Source organism: Borostomias antarcticus (genome assembly GCF_949987555.1).
Source record: "Borostomias antarcticus genome assembly, chromosome: 9".
In the NCBI taxonomy this organism is placed as follows: Eukaryota; Metazoa; Chordata; class Actinopteri; order Stomiiformes; family Stomiidae; genus Borostomias; species Borostomias antarcticus.
Genome location: NC_140242.1, coordinates 325,761 through 345,368, shown reverse-complemented (window position 1 = coordinate 345,368; position 19,608 = coordinate 325,761). Strand labels below are relative to the sequence as shown.

Genomic DNA, 19,608 nt, shown 5'->3' with positions numbered 1-19,608 from the left:
GCTGAAAGAGCTCATCCACACAACCCAAACACAACCCAAACACAACCCAAACACAACCCAAACACAACCCAAACACAACCCAACACAACCCAAACACAACCCAAACACAACCCAAACACAACCCAAACATGTCACATGAGCTGTGACCCTGTTATCCACAAAGACCTTGAACAACAACAGCTCCAATCTGCCTGATCAGCTGTTCCACTAGGACCCCCAGACATGGAACCTGAACTAGTCACAGAACCGCTCAACGGGAATTCTTCAGAAGGAAAAAACCCCCGGAAAACCAGAAGCGAGACCAGTATGAGGTGAAACCAGAAGAGAGACCAGTATGAGGTGAAACCAGAACAGACCAGTATGTGGTGAAACCAGAAGAGAGACCAGTATGAGGTGAAACCAGAAGAGAGACCAGTATGAGGTGAAACCAGAACAGAGACCAGTATGAGGTGAAACCAGAAGAGAGACCAGTATGAGGTGAAACCAGAAGAGAGACCAGTATGTGGTGAAACCAGAAGAGAGACCAGTATGTGGTGAAACCAGAACAGACCAGTATGAGGTGAAACCAGAAGAGAGACCAGTATGAGGTGAAACCAGAAGAGAGACCAGTATGTGGTGAAACCAGAACAGAGACCAGTATGAGGTGAAACCAGAAGAGAGACCAGTATGTGGTGAAACCAGAACAGAGACCAGTATGAGGTGAAACCAGAAGAGAGACCAGTATGTGGTGAAACCAGAACAGAGACCAGTATGAGGTGAACCTACACGGCGGAGCTGCCGTCGTGGCCCAGGATGTGGCTGATGTTGTGGGCGGGCCGGTTGGGCTGCTTGCCCGGGTCGGCGGAGGAGGACGCGGCGTTGGAGAGCGACAGCAGCGGCGACATGGGCATGGCGGCGCCGTCGGCGGGCATCGCCGTGGCGATCTCCGGGAACAGCGAGGTGAGGCTGAAGTTGGACAGGTGCGGCGTGATGCCCGAGGAGTTGGCGATGGGCATGGGGGGCATGTCGGGGAGCAGCGGGAAGCTGGCCTGGGCGAACCCCACGGGGCGCGGCGGAGACAGGATGGAGCCGAAGCGGTTGTTGAGGGGGGCGGAGCCAGCCTTGTCGGCGCCGGGGCTGGTGAACATCTGGTTGGAGAAGTACTGGAGGGGGATGTCGCTGGGCAGGCTGGGGTGGGCGGCGGGCGAGTAGGAGGGGTAGAAGGAGGGCAGGGTGTTCTGGGGCTCCACGGGGAGCAGGGCGGGGGTGCGGGATGAGCCGGGCTGGCTGACGGGCGGGATGAAGGTGGAGTTGGCGTTGATGGGCGGAGGAGGCGGGTTCATCCCGCCGTCGGCGATGAAGGGGAAGCCGAAGTTCTGCGCCAGGTGCTGGTCGGGCACCAGGTTGTTGTCCCCGCCAACCTGGGCGCCGTCCGCCATGAAGCGGACGATGCTGCCGCGGCGCACCGCCTCGCCGCCGCCACCCGCCTGCGGCCGCCCCAGGAGTACGCCCCCGCCCGGGGGGAGGGGCAGGTGGCCCTCCGGGTGCTCGAACGGGTGGCCGGGCCGCAGTGCGCCGGGGCGGGGCCGGTCCCCGGGCCTCAGCTTGGCCGGTGGGCCCTCCTGGGCGAGGTGGCGGGAGCGCTGGGAAGGGGGCGGAGGCCTGGAGGAGGAGGGGGCGGAGGAGCGGCCGGGCTCGGAGCTGCTGTGCGGGGGTGGGAGGGGGGGAGGAGGGTGAGTGGGGAGGCCCGACCTCACCCCCGGACCTCCGTGCATGTTCCCCCCGCCCTGGGGGATGTGGCCCTTGTTGCCCTCGGCGAGCCTCATGCCCGGGGCCTGGCTGGGGCTGGAGGCCTTGGCCTGCATGTCCCCGGCCGAGGGCAGGCAGCTGTACTCCATGCTGACCGGCGGACAGCACTGCGTCGCCCTCTGGTGGCCGGCCTGCTCTGGCAGGTGTGGGGAGAGGAGGCTCTGCATGAAGCTCTGGTGGCAGCCCTCCTGCTCCCTGCTCAGCCCCGCCCCGATCTGCACGCCCCCCTGGGCGCCGGGGTGAGGTCCGCCGTAGCCCCCCCCGCCGCCACGAGGCCTCCCGTCCCCCGGGGGGCCCACCCCCATCCTGAACCCCCCCTGCTGCTGCCCCGGGAGGCCTCTCTGGGACGCGGGGACGGACTTGGGGGCCATGTCGCCACGGGACACCTGGACCTCGAACCCGCCCAGCTGATGCCCCCCCCCCCCCTCCTCCTCCTCCCCCCAGGGCTTTGAAGGGAGGGCACTCCGACACCCTCTGGACGTCGGCCGGTCCCGGGTGCTCCTGGCCCAGCCGGGGGTTGTGTCCGAGGTTGCCTTTGCCCCGCGTCGAGTCCAGGTAGCCGCGCAGGTCGGGCTGCTCCGGGGCAGTACCGCGCGTGGCCTGCAGGTGGAGCCCCATGCGCTGCTGCTGCTCGCCACTAGAGGAGCTCTTCCCGATGAGGGCCTCGGCGGAGTAGCTGGAGACGCGGTGGCGCTCCTGGCGTGAGGGGGCGCAGGCCAGGTCGGAGGGCCGCGACCCCGGGATGTTGCTGGGCTGGGAGATCAGCTGCTGCTCCAGGGTCCTGGAACTCATCAGCCGCTGCATGGCGCTGTGGTCCTGACCCGCCTGGACAAGGTGGAGGAGAGAACAGCAGAGAGGTGAGGAGAGACCAGCGTTGAGTCTTTACGTCTCAGGACATTGTGCTCACGGCTGTTCCTACAGTTCAGACTGAGTTGGGGAAAGAGGCCTGTGTGTTTTCTGCAGCGTCTGCATGGAATTAACTTAAACTCCAAGATCCTTGTCACTCTGAACGAATTTAAAGGTGAAAACGATAGAAACAGACTCTATTGATACTTGTAATCGTTTTAATTGAAATAGGATTACAGCTTCCCTGCACTTTTACTGTATGGCATTTTTGAGCTGATCTATTGTTTTAATGTGAGTGTGAAACTACTGCCGCCCTTCTTGGCCGGGTCGCTCTGGAAAAAGAGATTTGAATCTCAACAGGTCTAAAGATGGTTAAATAAAGGTTCATGAGAAAAGTCGCAAAACACACAGGCTAAATACTATTTCAGTACATCTTAATATGATGCCAACTTTGACCTTTTTAATCTCGCCTTTATCATGTAGTTTTTACCTAGAATAAAAATCTTATTAATTTTATTTATTTAATTATATTTTTTTATTTTTTTTTACTGTTTCTTATTTTCTATTCTCTTTTATCATATATGATCTGTCCTGTTAAATACCATCTACTAATAAACCATGTTTTTATTTATTCTGTAAAGCACTGTCTTACATTTTCTTGTATGAACATGTGCTAATTAAATCTTATCAATTTTAATGTTTTAATTCTCATTTTTTATGTTTTACTGTATCCTATTTTCTATTCTCTTTTATCATATATGATCCATCCTTTTAAATACCATCTACTAATAAACAGTTTGTATTTATTCTGTAAAGCACTGTGTGCTCCATTTGCTTGTAAGAACATGTGCTATATAAATAAACTTGACTTTGACAGTGAAACCCATGTGAATGAGAGCGAGACCTTGAGGTGTTCCTGCGGGGCCAGGTGGCTGCTGTGGTGGGCCCTGGGGCCGGGCGCAGGGGCCTCGAGGTGGTCCTGCTGGGCCAGGTGGCTGCTGTGGTGGGCCCTGGGGCCGGGCGCAGGGGCCTCGCAGCTCTTCTCCTGGTGACGGGCCCCGAAGTGCTGCAGGTGCTGCTGGAGGTGCTGGTGTCTGGAGAGAGAGCTCTGCTGCTGGGGGTGCTGCTGCTGGGGGTGCTGCTGCTGCTGTTGTTGATGTTGCGTCTGGGACTGTTGTTGTTGTTGTTGTTGATGTTGTGTCTGCTGCTGCTGTTGGTGCTGTTGATGTTGTGATTGCTGCTGTTGATGCTGTGATTGCTGCTGTTGATGCTGCGACTGTTGGAGTGTTTGTTGTTGATGTTGTTGTTGTTGTTGTTGTTGTTGAGACTGCTGCTGCGCGTGCTGTTGTTGGTGTTGTGGCTGCGTCTGCTGCTGTTGTTGTTGTTGATGCTGTTGGTGCTGGACCCCAGCCTTCTCCAGGTGATGCTGCTTCTGCTGCAGCCCCACAGGCGGGCCGCTCTGACCCCCCCGAACAAGCCCCCTCTTCTTCTGCTGCGCGTGCTGGGCGTGCTGCTGCTCCTGCTGGAGCGCCCTCTGGTGGAGGCTGTGCAGCTGTGCGGCGTCGGGCTGGCCGAGGTGGTGCTGGAGCTGGTACAGGTGGTGCCTCTGGTCCTGCTGCTGCTGCTGTTTCAGGTAGGGGTTCCCCCCCACCAGGTGCTGCCCAGGCTGGGGCGTGGTGTGCTGGGGATGCCCCTGGGGCAGGTGGAGCACCCCCGGCTGGCTCTGCTCCTGCTGCTGCTGGGCCGCCCCCTGGGGGGCGCAGTGGGCGTCGGCGGGCCGGAGGACGGTGCCCATGAAGGAGTTGCCGGAGAACAGGGCGCCCACGCCGTCCGGGTTGATCCGAGCCATGACGGCCGAGGAGGAGCTCGGGGGAAGCTGGCTCGCCATTAACATCCCGCTCTGGCCGCGGTCCGGGGCCTTGGCCTCCATGCGGCCCGTGCCTCCTCCTCCGGCCGTGGCGGACGGACAGGCCTTGGGGCGCTTGTTGCCGGCGGGAAGCATGGAGTCGTCCTGGGCCGGCCGCTTGGACGCGTCCTTGACATGGCGCTCGCCTCCCGCGCCGACTCCGCCGGGAGTTCTGAGCAGGGCGCTCTTCAGGGGGGCGTACTCGCCTAGTTGGCCGCTACCGCCGGAGCAGGGGGGCAGGCCGGCGGCGGCGGAGGAGGGGGGCTGGGACAGCAGGGCGGCGGGGGAGGGGGCGGAGCCCTGCCGGCCGGCCAGACGTGGGGAGCCAGGGTAGGGCTGCTGCTGGCTGGAGCTGGACCTGATGAGGTTGTTGACGCTGAGGGTGGCGACGGTCCCAGACTGAGCCTGGCTCTGGGTGTGGCTGTGGGACTGGGACTGGGAGTAGGGGGCGCCCTGCGGGTGTCTGGCGCCTGCCTCTCCCGCCTGGCTCCTGACGTTCACCTGGGTGGGGACCGGAGGAGGAGGAGGCTTGGCAATGGCAGCCTCCATGGGGACCTTGGCGACCTTGGCCTGTTGCCCAGCGACTCTGTCTTTGCTGCCGGGGGCTTGATGCGACTTGGGGGGTTCCCAGGGAGGGGCGGCTGGGGTGGGGGCGTGGGGGGCGTTGGCGGAGGCGGGGCCGTCCTGCTCCAACATGGCCAGGGCCAGGATCTCCGCCTGCTCAGATGTGAAGGCGAACGCACCGAAGGAGGCGCCGGCGCTGACGCCGTGGCCCTGGGGCAGCATGGAGGCCACGGAGAAGCCCCTCCCACCGCCGCCCGCCGTGCCGGCAGACATGGGCGAGTCCGTCTGTCTGTTGCCGGACGTTAGGGGCTGTTCCATCACCTGGTGGTCTAGCGGGTACGCCTGGTGCGGTGGCTGGGGGGGGGCAGAGGTATTTCTCGCGGGTGCGTCGGTCCTCGGTCCGACATGCCCCTCCCCTCTCTGAGGCTCCCTCTCTCTCCCGGAGACGTCGGTCAGTCTGAGCACGGCGGCGTGGGAGACGGAAGAGGCGGCGGCGGTGGCGTCCGGGCGCTGGGTTGAGGCGGGCGGGTTCGCCTGGGCCCGTTTCCTAAACTCGGAAGGCGAGGTGGTGGGCGGGGCAGTGACAGAGGGGGACGAGAGAGAGAGAGGCGGAGCTGGGTGGGGGAGGGGCTGAGCGTGACACGCTGAGGGGGTGAGCTGGGTGGACGGGAGAGACAGTCCAGATGCGGTCTCAGGCGAGCCGGTCGCGCTGGCGAGGAGGGTCCGACACGCTGCCGTCGTCGTCACCGTCGCGCCGGGGGCGTGTCCGCTCTCTGTGGAACAGGCGACCGCGGATCTGCCGCCCTGCTGAGGACCGGCAGGGGAGCCGGACGCCCTCGCCGTCGTCCTGCTCTGCGGCACGGTGAGCTTGTGGGGAGCGGCGGTCAGCGCTGTGGGTGCTTCACTCTGAGAGGACGCAGCCGGACCTGCCACGGGCTTAACTGCGGTCGGACCGACGGCGGCGACTTCAGCTACGACACTCCCGCCGACGCCCTCGCTGTGAGTTGAGTTGGCGCCGGTGGCTACTGATGTGCTGTGAGAGAGAGGTGTGGTACCAGTACAGGAAGCCCTGTTCTCTGTGGGGGGGTCCTTGGATGCGGCCGGTTCTCTCAGCGTATAGAGGCTGATGATGTTCAGTGTATTGTGTGTAGAGTTGACGGCGCTGTCCGTGGCTGTGCTGTGCGCGGGGGCGGCGCTGTCCGTGGCTGTGCTGTGCGCGGGGGCCTCGCTGCTAGCGGCGCCATGAGCTACGGCGCCAACAGGCGGAGAGTCCGCAGCCACGCTAGCCAAGGGCGTGTCTTGAGATGGGGTCAACTGCGCCGTCTGACCCTCTCTCGTAGCCAACGGCGGCTTGGCGGCGATGGCGACGGCGCCGCGTCCCTTCTTGGGCTCTTTCCTCCTCGTCGGCTTGGCCCGCTTCGCGGCGGCTCGTTTAGGCGCGAGGACGGCGCCGGGCTTCCTGCGCGAGGCCCTCCCCCCGGCGCCAGGCGCCCCCCGTCCCCCCCGCGGCTTGGCGGGCGTGCCACCGGGACATGCCGGCTGTCTGGCGGGGAAAGTGTCCGATACGGAGACGGCAGGCTGCTGCTGGACCACGGAATACGACGGAGGAGGAGGAGGAGGAGGGGGAGGGGCCACGGCCAGCTGGAGGCCACAGCCCTGGCTGGAGATGGCGTGGGGCGGCAGGCCCTGGCTGGAGATGGCGTGGGGCGGCAGGCCCTGGCTGGAGATGGCGTGGGGCGGCAGGCCCTGGGAGATGCTCTGGTTCAGGCTGCTGAGCGCACCCAGGCTCTTGAGCGCCACGTTGGTGGTGGGCTCCTCCCTGGTGGTGGGCTGCACCAGCTGCAGGGTGCTCTGGGCGCTCTGGGAGGAGCCGCCCTTGTCGGAGGTCTTCATGGGCTGCAGGGCGAACACCTGGCCGTTCACGGTGATGGTCTGGGGGGCGGGGGCAGCGGCGGCGGGGGGGGCGGCGGTCACGGGCTTGGACGCCTGGGCCGGCGGCGCCGCGGGTCGCGGTAGGATGTGAACCAGCTGCTTCCCCCCGACCGTGTGGAGGCCGGCGGTGGTTGAGGTCGTGCAGCCGGTCGAGACGATCTGACCGGGGATGCCGACGCAGCCAGGCACGGCGCCGGGCACCACACCCCCCTGATGGTTCTGAGGGCCGGGCTTTGCCTGATTGGGCGCCTGGATGATTACGATGTGCTGGCAAGGCGTCTGATTGGCCAAATCCTCCCGGGCGCCGGCCTGGGCGGGGCAGGGATTGGCCTGCTGCAGGATGACCACGCTGGGGCTGTTGGTGCTCTGCGGAGCGGTGGCAGGGTTGACCTGCAGCACCTGCATGGTCTGGAGCAAGGGCAGGACGGCAGCCTGGGGCGGGGGCAGGGGCGGGGCCTGGGGGTTGAGCGCTGTCTGAGGAGGACGGGGGACGGCGGGCTGGGGCACTATGGCCGCCTGGGGGAGGACAGTACACTGGGGCTGGGGGGCCAGGACAGGCTGGACCTGCGGCTGGGGTGGGGCCAGTAGGGCGGGCTGGACAGAGGGGAGGGCCTGGATGTGGGCGTGCTGTAGGGGCAGCGGAGGCCTCACCTGGATGTGGATGGGCTGGACGGCGGGTTTGGCGCCCATGGGGCACACGGTCACCTGCTGCACGGTCTGACCAGCGGCGGCGCCGGCCTCCGGGGCCGGCAGACCCTGGTAGACGGGCTGCACCGTGTTCCCAGTCAGCTGCAAGGTGGTCCAGGTGGTCTGCGTGCTGCCGGCCGCTCCGGCGCCCAGGAGGCCCGCGCTGGAGGGGACGACGGCGTAGCTCAGGGTCCTGGGCGCGGCCGTGGTCACGGCCTGGGGGAGGACTGCGTAGCGAGGGAGCTGGGTGGCCGAGCAGGCCACGGCGGCGGCGGGGAGAGACGGCGCCAGGGAGGTGGGCGGGAGCAGGGCAGCGGTGGTGACAGCGGTGGGGAGAGGGCAGAGGCCCTGGACAGTGATGTAGGACACCGAAGGGTCAGCCTCCACCACCCTGACCGCCGCGGAGTACGAACACGGGAGGGTGGAACCAGGAAGTAGCGCTGGGGCAGAGGAGGGGGAGGAGTTAACCTGCTGCAGAGCCCCGTTGGCCATGATGTCGGAGGGCGGCGGAACAACGACAGCCTCTGCTGGCTGTTTCCCGTCATCAGAGGCGGAGCTTGGCTCCTTCCCCGCAGGGCGTGGCGTGTTCCCGTTGGAGTATATGATGATCCCTTTTGTGGGCTGGTGGGTGGGCGTCACCTTGGCCACTTTGGCACAGCGCATCTTGCCCTTCCAGTGGATGCTGGGGTCATCCAGGAAGTTGATGTCGTGCGCTTTGAGGAGCTCGATGTAGTGACCACTCTCCTTCCTCAGTTCCTCCATCTGGCGACGCAGACGACGGATCTCCTCCGCTGAAGAGAGACGACAGTTAATCACACACACACAACAAACACACACACACACAACAAAAACATGCAACAAACACACACACAACACACAGACACGCTAATAAGAGAGATAACAATTAATTACACAGACACACACAACATATAGAAGAACAAAGAGGACTAGAAAAGGTTGATTTTCTGAAGAAATGCATGCTTGCTGAAAACAGGAATAATATGTAGCTTAATAGATAGCTTTAATAGAACTGAATAGTAGGCTCCTAATAAAGCAAGTATCTTAAAAATAGATTTTAATTAAAAGTATGACTGGTATCTAAATGACTATATGGCATGAAAAGTATAAATGTTATCTAAATATGAGCATCAATAAGTTTGAATGTAGTATCTAGCTGAGTCAAGTAAGTGAATCTCACATTATCAACCAGTCATTCTGACTTCTACGGTTCTACAAGTTCAATAGTTCAAAAAGTGCAAAATTGTATCAAAATGAGTGTTTAGCAGTAATAAACTTGTCATTCTGAGTTTTTCAATTGTTTGAATGGAGTCTGTAGAGCAACCAGAGGCTGAAAGAGCATCTCCCATAGACATGCATTGAGTTTGAGTCAAAATAGTTCTCAGCAGAAACTGCTGTGCTCAAGAGTGGATGTGAATGAACAAACCCAGAATGAGCCTGGTTGTAACCAAGGCAGCCGAGGATGCAACACTGCTAGCTACCGCATCCCTTAGGGAACTGCAGTGCTGTCTTCAACATCAGTAAGACAGTTCTAAATCAGGAGGTGCTGCCCCCTAGGGGCTATGCTCCTATTGGTATGGTCCCCCACGAAGGCTCGTATTGGTCTGGTCCCCTGCGAAGGCTCCTATTGGTATGGTCCCCTGCGAAGGCTCCTATTGGTATGGTCCCCCACGAAGGCTCGTATTGGTATGGTTCCCTGAAGGCTCCTATTGGTATGGTCCCCCGCGAAGGCTCCTATTGGTCTGGTCCCCTGCGAAAGCTCCTATTGGTATGGTCCCCCGCGAAGGGTCCTATTGGTATGGTCCCCCGCGAAGGGTCCTATTGGTATGGTCCCCCGCAAACTGAATATGTATACATACACTCGCTTCCTCCAGTCAGGATGGAGCAGCCCATATGAGCCACTGGTGTCCGCTATCTTATCCTCTTTCTCAACTCAGCTAAGACTGATCTGTTGTCGGCGGCGTAAAAAATTTAGAGATTCTTTGTGGCAGTGTTTTTCACAACTCTGAGTCTCAAATGACTCCCGAGCCATCAACCCTAACAGCCCTGGTCCTACGGCCCTACCCTGAGACTCCCCAGCCATCAACCCTAACAGCCCTGGTCCTACGGCCCTACCCTGAGAGCAGCCATCAACCCTAACAGCCCTGGTCCTACGGCCCTACCCTGAGAGCAGCCATCAACCCTAACAGCCCTGGTCCTACGGCCCTACCCTGAGACTCCCCAGCCATCAACCCTAACAGCCCTGGTCCTACGGCCCTACCCTGAGACTCCCCAGCCATCAACCCTAACAGCCCTGGTCCTACGGCCCTACCCTGAGAGCAGCTCCCCCACAGCCATCAACCCTAACAGCCCTGGTCCTACGGCCCTACCCTGAGAGCAGCCATCAACCCTAACAGCCCTGGTCCTACGGCCCTACCCTGAGAGCAGCCATCAACCCTAACAGCCCTGGTCCTACGGCCCTACCCTGAGAGCAGCCATCAACCCTAACAGCCCTGGTCCTACGGCCCTACCCTGAGAGCAGCCATCAACCCTAACAGCCCTGGTCCTACGGCCCTACCCTGAGAGCAGCCATCAACCCTAACAGCCCTGGTCCTACGGCCCTACCCTGAGACTCCCCAGCCATCAACCCTAACAGCCCTGGTACGGCCCTACCCTGAGAGCAGCCATCAACCCTAACAGCCCTGGTCCTACGGCCCTACCCTGAGAGCAGCCATCAACCCTAACAGCCCTGGTCCTACGGCCCTACCCTGAGAGCAGCCATCAACCCTAACAGCCCTGGTCCTACGGCCCTACCCTGAGAGCAGCCATCAACCCTAACAGCCGTGGTCCTACGGCCCTACCCTGAGAGCAGCCATCAACCCTAACAGCCCTGGTCCTACGGCCCTACCCTGAGAGCAGCCATCAACCCTAACAGCCCTGGTCCTACGGCCCTACCCTGAGAGCAGCCATCAACCCTAACGGCCCTACCCTGAGACTCCCCAGCCATCAACCCTAACAGCCCTGGTCCTACGGCCCTACCCTGAGACTCCCCAGCCATCAACCCTAACAGCCCTGGTCCTACGGCCCTACCCTGAGACTCCCCAGCCATCAACCCTAACAGCCCTGGTCCTACGGCCCTACCCTGAGAGCAGCCATCAACCCTAACAGCCCTGGTTCTACGGCCCTACCCTGAGAGCAGCCATCAACCCTAACAGCCCTGGTCCTACGGCCCTACCCTGAGAGCAGCCATCAACCCTAACAGCCCTGGTCCTACGGCCCTACCCTGAGAGCACCCATCAACCCTAACAGCCCTGGTCCTACGGCCCTACCCTGACAGCAGCCATCAACCCTAACAGCCCTGGTCCTACGGCCCTACCCTGAGAGCAGCCATCAACCCTAACAGCCCTGGTCCTACGGCCCTACCCTGAGACTCCCCAGCCATCAACCCTAACAGCCCTGGTCCTACGGCCCTACCCTGAGAGCAGCCATCAACTCTAACAGCCCTGGTCCTACGGCCCTACCCTGAGAGCAGCCATCAACCCTAACAGCCCTGGTCCTACGGCCCTACCCTGAGAGCAGCCATCAACCCTAACAGCCCTGGTCCTACGGCCCTACCCTGAGAGCAGCCATCAACCCTAACAGCCCTGGTCCTACGGCCCTACCCTGAGACTCCCCAGCCATCAACCCTAACAGCCCTGGTCCTACGGCCCTACCCTGAGACTCCCCAGCCATCAACCCTAACAGCCCTGGTCCTACGGCCCTACCCTGAGAGCAGCTCCCCCACAGCCATCAACCCTAACAGCCCTGGTTCTACGGCCCTACCCTGAGAGCAGCCATCAACCCTAACAGCCCTGGTCCTACGGCCCTACCCTGAGAGCAGCCATCAACCCTAACAGCCCTGGTCCTACGGCCCTACCCTGAGAGCAGCCATCAACCCTAACAGCCCTGGTCCTACGGCCCTACCCTGAGACTCCCCAGCCATCAACCCTAACAGCCCTGGTCCTACGGCCCTACCCTGAGAGCAGCCATCAACTCTAACAGCCCTGGTCCTACGGCCCTACCCTGAGAGCAGCCATCAACCCTAACAGCCCTGGCCCTACGGCCCTACCCTGAGAGCAGCCATCAACCCTAACAGCCCTGGTCCTACGGCCCTACCCTGAGACTCCCCAGCCATCAACCCTAACAGCCCTGGTCCTACGGCCCTACCCTGAGACTCCCCAGCCATCAACCCTAACAGCCCTGGTCCTACGGCCCTACCCTGAGAGCAGCTCCCCCACAGCCATCAACCCTAACAGCCCTGGTTCTACGGCCCTACCCTGAGAGCAGCCATCAACCCTAACAGCCCTGGTCCTACGGCCCTACCCTGAGAGCAGCCATCAACCCTAACAGCCCTGGTCCTACGGCCCTACCCTGAGAGCAGCCATCAACCCTAACAGCCCTGGTCCTACGGCCCTACCCTGAGACTCCCCAGCCATCAACCCTAACAGCCCTGGTCCTACGGCCCTACCCTGAGAGCAGCCATCAACTCTAACAGCCCTGGTCCTACGGCCCTACCCTGAGAGCAGCCATCAACCCTAACAGCCCTGGTCCTACGGCCCTACCCTGAGAGCAGCCATCAACCCTAACAGCCCTGGTCCTACGGCCCTACCCTGAGAGCAGCCATCAACCCTAACAGCCCTGGTCCTACGGCCCTACCCTGAGAGCAGCCATCAACCCTAACAGCCCTGGTCCTACGGCCCTACCCTGAGAGCAGCCATCAACCCTAACAGCCCATGTCCTACGGCCCTACCCTGAGAGCAGCCATCAACCCTAACAGCCCTGGTCCTACGGCCCTACCATGACTCCCCAGCCATCAACCCTAACAGCCCTGGTCCTACGGCCCTGAGAGCAGCAATCAACCCTAACAGCCCTGGTCCTACGGCCCTACCCTGAGAGCAGCCATCAACCCTAACAGCCCTGGTCCTATGGCCCTACCCTGAGAGCAGCCATCAACCCTAACAGCCCTGGTCCTACGGCCCTACCCTGAGAGCAGCCATCAACCCTAACAGCCCTGGTCCTATGGCCCTACCCTGAGAGCAGCCATCAACCCTAACAGCCCTGGTCCTACGGCCCTACCCTGAGACTCCCCAGCCATCAACCCTAACAGCCCTGGTTCTACGGCCCTACCCTGAGAGCAGCCATCAACCCTAACAGCCCTGGTCCTACGGCCCTACCCTGAGAGCAGCCATCAACCCTAACAGCCCTGGTTCTACGGCCCTACCCTGAGAGCAGCCATCAACCCTAACAGCCCTGGTCCTACGGCCCTACCCTGAGAGCAGCCATCAACCCTAACAGCCCTGGTCCTACGGCCCTACCCTGAGAGCAGCCATCAACCCTAACAGCCCTGGTCCTACGGCCCTACCCTGAGAGCAGCCATCAACCCTAACAGCCCTGGTCCTACGGCCCTACCCTGAGAGCAGCCATCAACCCTAACAGCCCTGGTCCTACGGCCCTACCCTGAGACTCCCCAGCCATCAACCCTAACAGCCCTGGTCCTACGGCCCTACCCTGAGACTCCCCAGCCATCAACCCTAACAGCCCTGGTCCTACGGCCCTACCCTGAGAGCAGCCATCAACCCTAACAGCCCTGGTCCTACGGCCCTACCCTGAGAGCAGCCATCAACCCTAACGGCCCTACCCTGAGACTCCCCAGCCATCAACCCTAACAGCCCTGGTCCTACGGCCCTACCCTGAGACTCCCCAGCCATCAACCCTAACAGCCCTGGTCCTACGGCCCTACCCTGAGACTCCCCAGCCATCAACCCTAACAGCCCTGGTCCTACGGCCCTACCCTGAGAGCAGCCATCAACCCTAACAGCCCTGGTCCTACGGCCCTACCCTGAGAGCAGCCATCAACCCTAACAGCCCTGGTCCTACGGCCCTACCCTGAGAGCAGCCATCAACCCTAACAGCCCTGGTCCTACGGCCCTACCCTGAGAGCAGCCATCAACCCTAACAGCCCTGGTCCTACGGCCCTACCCTGAGAGCAGCCATCAACCCTAACATCCCTGGTCCTACGGCCCTACCCTGAGACTCCCCAGCCATCAACCCTAACAGCCCTGGTCCTACGGCCCTACCCTGAGACTCCCCAGCCATCAACCCTAACAGCCCTGGTTCTACGGCCCTACCCTGAGAGCAGCCATCAACCCTAACAGCCCTGGTCCTACGGCCCTACCCTGAGAGCAGCCATCAACCCTAACAGCCCTGGTCCTACGGCCCTACCCTGAGAGCAGCCATTAACCCTAACAGCCCTGGTCCTACGGCCCTACCCTGACAGCAGCCATCAACCCTAACAGCCCTGGTCCTACGGCCCTACCCTGAGACTCCCCAGCCATCAACCCTAACAGCCCTGGTCCTACGGCCCTACCCTGAGACTCCCCAGCCATCAACCCTAACAGCCCTGGTCCTACGGCCCTACCCTGAGAGCAGCCATCAACCCTAACAGCCCTGGTCCTACGGCCCTACCCTGAGACTCCCCAGCCATCAACCCTAACAGCCCTGGTCCTACGGCCCTACCCTGAGAGCAGCCATCAACCCTAACAGCCCTGGTCCTACGGCCCTACCCTGAGAGCAGCCATCAACCCTAACAGCCCTGGTCCTACGGCCCTACCCTGAGACTCCCCAGCCATCAACCCTAACAGCCCTGGTCCTACGGCCCTACCCTGAGACTCCCCAGCCATCAACCCTAACAGCCCTGGTCCTATGGCCCTACCCTGAGAGCAGCTCCCCCACAGCCATCAACCCTAACAGCCCTGGTTCTACGGCCCTACCCTGAGAGCAGCCATCAACCCTAACAGCCCTGGTCCTACGGCCCTACCCTGAGAGCAGCCATCAACCCTAACAGCCCTGGTCCTATGGCCCTACCCTGAGAGCAGCCATCAACCCTAACAGCCCTGGTCCTACGGCCCTACCCTGAGAGCAGCCATCAACCCTAACAGCCCTGGTCCTACGGCCCTACCCTGAGAGCAGCCATCAACCCTAACAGCCCTGGTCCTACGGCCCTACCCTGAGAGCAGCCATCAACCCTAACAGCCCTGGTCCTACGGCCCTACCCTGAGACTCCCCAGCCATCAACCCTAACAGCCCTGGTTCTACGGCCCTACCCTGAGAGCAGCCATCAACCCTAACAGCCCTGGTCCTACGGCCCTACCCTGAGAGCAGCCATCAACCCTAACAGCCCTGGTCCTACGGCCCTACCCTGAGAGCAGCCATCAACCCTAACAGCCCTGGTCCTATGGCCCTACCCTGAGAGCAGCCATCAACCCTAACAGCCCTGGTTCTACGGCCCTACCCTGAGACTCCCCAGCCATCAACCCTAAAAGCCCTGGTCCTACGGCCCTACCCTGAGACTCCCCAGCCATCAACCCTAACAGCCCTGGTCCTATGGCCCTACCCTGAGAGCAGCTCCCCCACAGCCATCAACCCTAACAGCCCTGGTTCTACGGCCCTACCCTGAGAGCAGCCATCAACCCTAACAGCCCTGGTCCTACGGCCCTACCCTGAGAGCAGCCATCAACCCTAACAGCCCTGGTCCTATGGCCCTACCCTGAGAGCAGCCATCAACCCTAACAGCCCTGGTCCTACGGCCCTACCCTGAGAGCAGCCATCAACCCTAACAGCCCTGGTCCTACGGCCCTACCCTGAGAGCAGCCATCAACCCTAACAGCCCTGGTCCTACGGCCCTACCCTGAGACTCCCCAGCCATCAACCCTAACAGCCCTGGTCCTACGGCCCTACCCTGAGACTCCCCAGCCATCAACCCTAACAGCCCTGGTCCTACGGCCCTACCCTGAGAGCAGCTCCCCCACAGCCATCAACCCTAACAGCCCTGGTTCTACGGCCCTACCCTGAGAGCAGCCATCAACCCTAACAGCCCTGGTCCTACGGCCCTACCCTGAGAGCAGCCATCAACCCTAACAGCCCTGGTCCTACGGCCCTACCCTGAGAGCAGCCATCAACCCTAACAGCCCTGGTCCTACGGCCCTACCCTGAGAGCAGCCATCAACCCTAACAGCCCTGGTCCTACGGCCCTACCCTGAGAGCAGCCATCAACCCTAACAGCCCTGGTCCTACGGCCCTACCCTGAGACTCCCCAGCCATCAACCCTAACAGCCCTGGTCCTACGGCCCTACCCTGAGACTCCCCAGCCATCAACCCTAACAGCCCTGGTCCTATGGCCCTACCCTGAGAGCAGCTCCCCCACAGCCATCAACCCTAACAGCCCTGGTTCTACGGCCCTACCCTGAGAGCAGCCATCAACCCTAACAGCCCTGGTCCTACGGCCCTACCCTGAGAGCAGCCATCAACCCTAACAGCCCTGGTCCTATGGCCCTACCCTGAGAGCAGCCATCAACCCTAACAGCCCTGGTCCTACGGCCCTACCCTGAGAGCAGCCATCAACCCTAACAGCCCTGGTCCTACGGCCCTACCCTGAGAGCAGCCATCAACCCTAACAGCCCTGGTCCTACGGCCCTACCCTGAGACTCCCCAGCCATCAACCCTAACAGCCCTGGTCCTACGGCCCTACCCTGAGACTCCCCAGCCATCAACCCTAACAGCCCTGGTCCTACGGCCCTACCCTGAGAGCAGCTCCCCCACAGCCATCAACCCTAACAGCCCTGGTCCTACGGCCCTACCCTGAGAGCAGCTCCCCCACAGCCATCAACCCTAACAGCCCTGGTCCTACGGCCCTACCCTGAGAGCAGCCATCAACCCTAACAGCCCTGGTCCTACGGCCCTACCCTGAGAGCAGCCATCAACCCTAACAGCCCTGGTCCTACGGCCCTACCCTGAGAGCAGCCATCAACCCTAACAGCCCTGGTCCTACGGCCCTACCCTGAGAGCAGCCATCAACCCTAACAGCCCTGGTCCTACAGCCCTACCCTGAGAGCAGTTCCCTGAGACCGTGAGAGCAGCCATCAACCCTAACAGCCCTGGTCCTACGGCCCTACCCTGAGAGCAGCTCCCTGAGACCCTGAGAGCAGCCATCAACCCTAACAGCCCTGGTCCTACGGCCCTACCATGACTCCCGAGCCATCAACCCTAACAGCCCTGGTCCTACGGCCCTACCCTGAGAGCAGCCATCAACCCTAACAGCCCTGGTCCTACGGCCCTACCCTGAGAGCAGCCATCAACCCTAACAGCCCTGGTCCTACGGCCCTACCCTGAGACTCCCCAGCCATCAACCCTAACAGCCCTGGTCCTACGGCCCTACCCTGAGACTCCCCAGCCATCAACCCTAACAGCCCTGGTCCTACGGCCCTACCCTGAGAGCAGCTCCCCCACAGCCATCAACCCTAACAGCCCTGGTTCTACGGCCCTACCCTGAGAGCAGCCATCAACCCTAACAGCCCTGGTCCTACGGCCCTACCCTGAGAGCAGCCATCAACCCTAACAGCCCTGGTCCTACGGCCCTACCCTGAGAGCAGCCATCAACCCTAACAGCCCTGGTCCTACGGCCCTACCCTGAGAGCAGCCATCAACCCTAACAGCCCTGGTCCTACGGCCCTACCATGACTCCCCAGCCATCAACCCTAACAGCCCTGGTCCTACTGCCCTACCCTGAGAGCAGCTCCCTGAGACCCTGAGAGCAGCTCCCCCACAGCCAGGGGGCGCTCCTGTTTGATTTATACCTCCTGTTTGATTTATACCTCCTGTTTGATTCATACCTCATGTTGATTTATACATCGTGTTTGATTTATTCTTCATGTTTTGATTTATACCCTAACCTTCATTTGACAGGACAGCACTCTGAGACCAAATAAGATTAAACCACCAGCTTCTCGTTTCTGAAAAACTACACATTTTCATCTTGACCGTTACCCTGTCTATTCCCTGTCTGTTCCCATTGTAAAGAATGTTGCGCCAGACTAAAATGTTGTTCCATCTCAATACTTGAGCAATCAGTAAAACTATGGTCTCTATGTGTCAGGGAAGGTTCATGTTAGACATACCGCAAACAGGGCTAAATGTCCAAAATACCATACTATGCCTTTAAATATACTCACATGTCCTGTGAGTATATTTAACACTATGTATATTTTGCACTCTATATTTTCCTGCTTTTTTGTCTTTTGCCAATCACATGCCTGCCCATAGCATTACATGTATAAAGTAGAAGAAGGTAGAAGTAGTAGCTTATAAGATGAGCAAGTATTGATCAAAAGATCAAAAGTGTATTTTGTCCAGACTTCCATTCATATTTTGCCTCTTTGAGCTGCCGTAGTGTAAAAAGTATAAGTGATATCAACATTTTTAAAAGTCATAGCAGCTATAAGTATGTAGTATCGTCATAGCAGCTATAAGTATGTAGTATAGTCATAGCAGCTATAAGTATGTAGTATAGTCATAGCAGCTATAAGTATGTAGTATAGTCTTTGAGCTGCACACTAAAAACACACCCACAATAAGGACTAATAAATGCTTAAAGGTGCATACCTTGCCCTTTATCACTGCCTTCAAGAAGCATCGTGTCATTTTGTTTCTTCAACTCAGTTATGTAGCGGTAGGCCTGGTCCAGGATCATGTTCTTGCTCTGAAGAGAGAGAGGGACCAAACAACGTGTGTGCTGTGTGTTGTACAGTATGTATATGTGACTACATGTATGTGTTGTATGTGTGTATGTGACTTTTTATGTATGTGACTATATGTATGTATGTATTTGACTATATCAATGTGTGTATGTGACTATATGTATGTGTGTTGTGTGAGTGTACATGTATGTGACTATATGTATGTGTGTGACTATATGTATGTGTGTTGTATGAGTGTATGTGACTGTATGTGTGTTGTATGTGTGTATGTATGTGTGTTGTATGAGTGTATGTGACTATGTATGTGTGTATGTGACTATATGTATGTGTGCATGTGACTGAATGAGTGACTTACCTGTTTGAGCGCCTGAGAACATGGCAGCAGATTCCCGATGCGGTTTATCCCAGCATTGATCTTGTCTTTTCGATGTCTCTCCACTAAGGGAGAAAAAAAACAACAACAACAACAACAGTAGGCCACGTCAACAAAAATGCAGCTTAATAAACATTTAACGAAACACAACTGTCAACCATGCAGAGAACAGCAAACCAACAACACCTTACCTGCATTGTGAATTTCTTTATTTTTCCTCCTTCTGTAAAAGAAAGTGCCATGGGTTGGAGAGTCATGTTGTATAGCTTGAGTGTGTGAGGGAATATGCAAGAAGAATCTACATTTCTTTAAAATGATCTCTCTCCAAGACATAAGAGTGATCTGGAGTGATGTGATCTGTCCTCACCTGGGTTTGAGGCCGAGGTCCTGGGTCTCAGTCACTTCGGGCATCCTGCCTCACACTGCTGCCTGTGTTGACAGGACCAGTCATCCCTGAGGACCAGTGAACCTCAGATCTCTACCATGGCTGACCTAGGACCAGCACAGCCACAGATCAACAACTAACATCATTAGGTTTAGACACTAGAAAACCAACATCAGACACCTGAACTGTTCCTTGGCTGGCAGAGCTAGCCCTAACCCTAACCCTAGCTCTCCAGCTACACACACCTACCATGGGTCTGATATCACGTTAGCTAGGGTTAGGGTTAGCTAGGGTTAGGGTTAGCTAGGGTTAGGGTTAGCTAGGGTTAGGGTTAGCTAGGGCTACAGGTTCACCAGCCGAGAGAAGCCCCTTCAAAATACAGATACCTATTAACTGTCATAACACTAAACATGGAGTATGTTGATAGTGAAGTGCTTGGTGGTCTGTGGGTGAGGGTTAGGGTTAGACCTGGTCTAGGTTAGGGTCAGGGTTAGGGTCAGGGTTAGACCTGGTCTAGGTTAGGGTTAGACCTGGTCTAGGTTAGGGTGAGCTCTCTGGT

The 19,608-nt window shown here is 59.3% G+C and overlaps 1 protein-coding gene across 1 annotated transcript; it reads right to left on the bottom strand.

The window, feature by feature from the left end:
* Nucleotides 1-555: 555 nt before the first annotated feature.
* On the bottom strand, nucleotides 556-19,158 carry usf3 (upstream transcription factor family member 3). Its single transcript, XM_084443479.1, is given in 7 exon segments — nucleotides 556-2,228; nucleotides 2,230-2,613; nucleotides 3,539-8,514; nucleotides 18,197-18,293; nucleotides 18,647-18,729; nucleotides 18,856-18,887; nucleotides 19,032-19,158. Coding segments are annotated over 7 exon segments (7,083 nt in total). The 5' UTR covers nucleotides 19,076-19,158; the 3' UTR covers nucleotides 556-761.
* Between the last annotated feature and the right edge of the window lie 450 nt (nucleotides 19,159-19,608).